The following is a 3,880-nucleotide window of genomic DNA, read 5'->3' on the forward strand; positions in this document are numbered from 1 at the left end:
TAAAAATAAGGGGATTCATGGCTCTTAGAAAAAAGTTAGGCAGGAAAATTAGTTAGGGGGTTTCTGAGTCTGCCTGAAAAGACACTGAGATTATCCTATCCTAGAAGTGGGTCTGAGACTGGATAGCCCCATGTAGGCTTTACTAGATTTGTAGAAACAAGGCCTACATCTGCCTCCCCAGAAATTGATAAGGGAGCTGTATAATTGGCATGATAAAGTCATCCTTCTTCCTCTTACCTCTGAAAACAGGGGAACTGTTTGGTTACCTGGCCCTGCAACCCTTACAATGGGTAAAAAGAGAACGCCAAATAGGGGACTGGGAGGATGATGAATGGCACCCAGAATGGATAATCCAATGATATGGGTCTGCTACTTGGGCAGAAGATGGATCTTGGGGATAACGTACCCCTATTTACATGTTAAAACAGGATTATCCCACTGCATGCAGTCTTAGAAATCATTACCAACAAGACTAAGAGAGCCCTGACTCTCCTTGCACATCAACAAACTCAGATGAGAAATGCCATCTACCAAAACAGGTTGGCACTAGACTATCTATTAGCAGAAGAAGTCATGTGTAGAAAATTCAGTCTCACCAACTGTTGCCTACAAATAGGTGACTAGGGCCGGGCAGTTGAGGACTTGTCAAGAAGATGACAAAACTGGCACATATGCCTGTACAAGTATAGCATGGATAGAACCCCAGTAGCCTTTTTAGGGGATAGTTTTCAGCCTTCAGTACGTTTAAAACCTTGATAGGAGCAGTTTTATTACTCCTAGGAATCTGCCTAATAGGGTCATGTCTGCTGCCCTGCTAATAAAAAGCTTTAAAAGCATGGTGGAAGCCACAGTACAGCAGCAAGCTGCAGCCCACATATACTTTACCAGCCATTATCAGGAAATCCCCCAGGATGGTTTAGATAGAGAATCTGAGATTCCAGCATAAAAATAGAATGTCTAGAGTCTCAAAGGGTGGAATAAGACAGGAAGCATTTGAAAAATGCAAAAGGAAGGGCTTGCAGAAATGACCAACTCAGCCGGTTTTAGATTAACCACACCCTATAGATCTCTAAATGGCCTTCTGGAAACTCTTGCACCATCTACAAGATAAACAACCTGTAAATAGATAGGACCAGTGGTCTTGGAATTCCTTCCCTCTTGCAGCCCCCACCTGAAACTCCCCTTGCCCATCCTGAGTCATGAGGTGCACTAAAATCTCAGAGGAAGGAATCACACGCCCCTTGCATGGACATTGCAAAGGTATATAAACTGTAAGAAATCTAACCAGGGCGAGCTCGTGCTTTGGTGCTGTTAAGCCCCACGTGCTCCACTGGCTAATAAATTCTCCTTCCTCTGACAAAGTTGTCTGAGTGTCCAAGTTTCTCTCTTGAATGCCACTTCTTGCAACAATATAAGCTCTTAAATTGGGAATACTTTGCAAAATGCGCAGCTTTTTAACAGATCTTCTTTTACAGAGCTATCATAGTCTTCTTTGTTGTCATGATTTACCTGCACTATTCACCACAGAGGGTTAACTCCTGAGTCAACTTGCTCTCTGCCTCTCAGGAGTGTCAGGCACACTGCTTTGTATATAGCAAGTGCCAGTGTCTGCGCCAAACAATGACCGCTATGTGGCCGTCTGCCAGCCCCTGCACTACACTGTGGTCATGCATCCATGTCTCTGCCTACAGCTGGTGGCCATGGCTTGGTGCTGTGGCTGTCTAACCTCCTTTGTCATGTGTCCCCAGACAATGCAGCTTTCCCAATGTGGGTGTTGCAGGGTGGACCACTTCCTGTGTGAGATGCGGTTCTCATCACCATATCCTGTGAAGACACTGTGCTGGTGGAAGCATTTGCCTTTGTCCTGGGGGATGCCCTGCTCCTCCTGCCCCTCGGCCTGATCCTCATCTCCTACAGCATGATGACCGCTGCTGTACTGAGGATCAAGTCAGCAGCAGCACTCAAGAAGACTTTCAGCACCTGCTCCTCTCACCTAGCAATGGTCTCCCTCTTCTATGGGACCATCATCTACATGCAGCTGGCCAGCAGCTACTCCTAGGACCAGGGTAAGTTCCTCACCTTCTTTTATACCATCGTCACTCCCAGCATCAACTCCCTCATCTACACTTTGAGGAACAAAGATGTGAAGGGAGAGATAAGGAAGCTTCCGGGGTGAGAGAGCGATAAGGAAGCTTCTGGAAGCCTAGGGGGAGGAATTTTTAGGTGATACAGATGACAGTGTGCAATTAATGCAGGGAGGAGGCAAGAGAATTAAAATGTTAATCAAGCCACAATCAGAGACTACAATCTGCTGACCAGCCCTGCAGGCAGGCCAGGAGGACACCTTCAGAACAAAGAAAGATTTCTGCTGGATTACTAACAACTCATTCCCCACACCTGTGAAGGGGAAACAGGAACCAAGAGTCATTCTCTATGGCTAAAACCATGGGAAACCTAAGGATTAAAGACAGAACTGCTAGCAGCCTTTTACTTTATATATTCTTACTTTTTCATGCTACATACTCTTCCCCTTCCTCACTGTATGTGCATATCAAAGGAAATGGGAACTAAAGAATGACATATAAATTGAATTCCCTGAACATTCTGAGTCCCTCTCAGTGCCTTCCCTCTGTCTCTCACTGTCCCACTCTGTCTCTGAGAGGAGACCACACTCTGTGGAGTGTTATCCCTTTTCTAATAAACTTCCCTTTTAACTCCAACTTTGGCGTATGTGTTGAATTCTTTCCACATTCTCTGCCAAAGGACCCTCTTCTCTCGTTGCAGGACTTGGTCTTCCCCTACCAACTCGGGATGTCTTGTCCTGCATCAATTTGAACTTTTCCCTTTGTCTTGTTTCAGAGCCAAGACGTTTGTAAGATAATTGTTGAGAGTTAGGGATCTAAGCCTTTGGGAAGAACAGAGCAAATGAAAGACATTGGGACAGAATACATGACTTTGTTCTCCTTAGCAGGTCACTTTAATCAGGTGTAAATATCCCTCTTTAAAGGGAACAGTCTGAAATACATCCTCCCTACAAAAAAAAAGCTCCATGAACAAAGTTGAAGCAATTGAAAGTTACTAACAGCAGTATTTCCAAAACTTGGTTTTGCATCAGAACTTCTAAGATGCAAATTTCTAAGAACTTCTTAGGTTTCTTGCATCAAAAATTTCAGGCGTAGAGAGTCCAGGCACCTCTATTTTGAAGAAGTTCTCTAGGTGTGACTGATGACAGCATGAGGAAATCATTATTTTAGAGGTGATCTAAATTCAGCTCCCAACATCAGGTAAGAATTCTCCTTGAGCCTTCTGATATGTGGCCACAACCACTGGAGAGGTGTGATGGCTGTGAACCGAGCCGGGGCGTAGGGGGTCAGTGTCACACATGAGAGATACTGTGAACCAGGTATGGGGTGGGGGGTTTGCTGTCATCCATGTCTGGTTTGGAACTGATTAATCTCTTACTGTTACAGGAGAGTGGGGATCCTCTCCCAGAGTGTTGTCTAGGTTCTTGATGTCTTGAACGAAGTGTGGCAGCCTGACCCTGCCTGACCATTTCCTACTCAAATGAGTTAGTTTCTAACTGTACCCCTTTCCTAGGACTCTCTGACTGACCCAGCAGTGTGAAAACCCGCTTAAACGATAAAGCTGGGTTCCTTATAGTTTGGCAGCCAATCAATGTTCTCCTTATGTTCTCTTTCCTTACCTGGAATATCTATAGCTATGTAGGAATGCAGAAGTACAAGATTGTATAAAACTGCCCTCTATGTTACAATCAGGGCTCAGCCTTTGGATAAGAATCCTCTGAGCCAGTATGGGCATCAATAAACGCTGCTTCTTGTTTATAGCCTAAGTGTCTCATCTCTCTGTTAGAGAATCTCGT

General features: G+C 44.8%; 1 protein-coding gene across 1 annotated transcript in view; it reads left to right on the forward strand.

Annotated features, from left to right (window-relative positions):
* LOC102884361 (putative olfactory receptor 2W5) overlaps positions 1-2,187 on the forward strand; it is a 20,058-nt gene extending 17,871 nt beyond the window's left edge. The window contains 3 exon segments of the mRNA XM_015597899.1: positions 1,596-1,803; positions 1,806-1,853; positions 1,856-2,187. Coding sequence (XP_015453385.1) covers positions 1,596-1,803; positions 1,806-1,853; positions 1,856-2,187 — 588 coding nt within the window.
* Positions 2,188-3,880: the final 1,693 nt, after the last annotated feature.

The sequence above is a fragment of the Pteropus alecto genome, unplaced genomic scaffold, assembly GCF_000325575.1.
Source record: "Pteropus alecto unplaced genomic scaffold, ASM32557v1 scaffold159, whole genome shotgun sequence".
In the NCBI taxonomy this organism is placed as follows: Eukaryota; Metazoa; Chordata; class Mammalia; order Chiroptera; family Pteropodidae; genus Pteropus; species Pteropus alecto.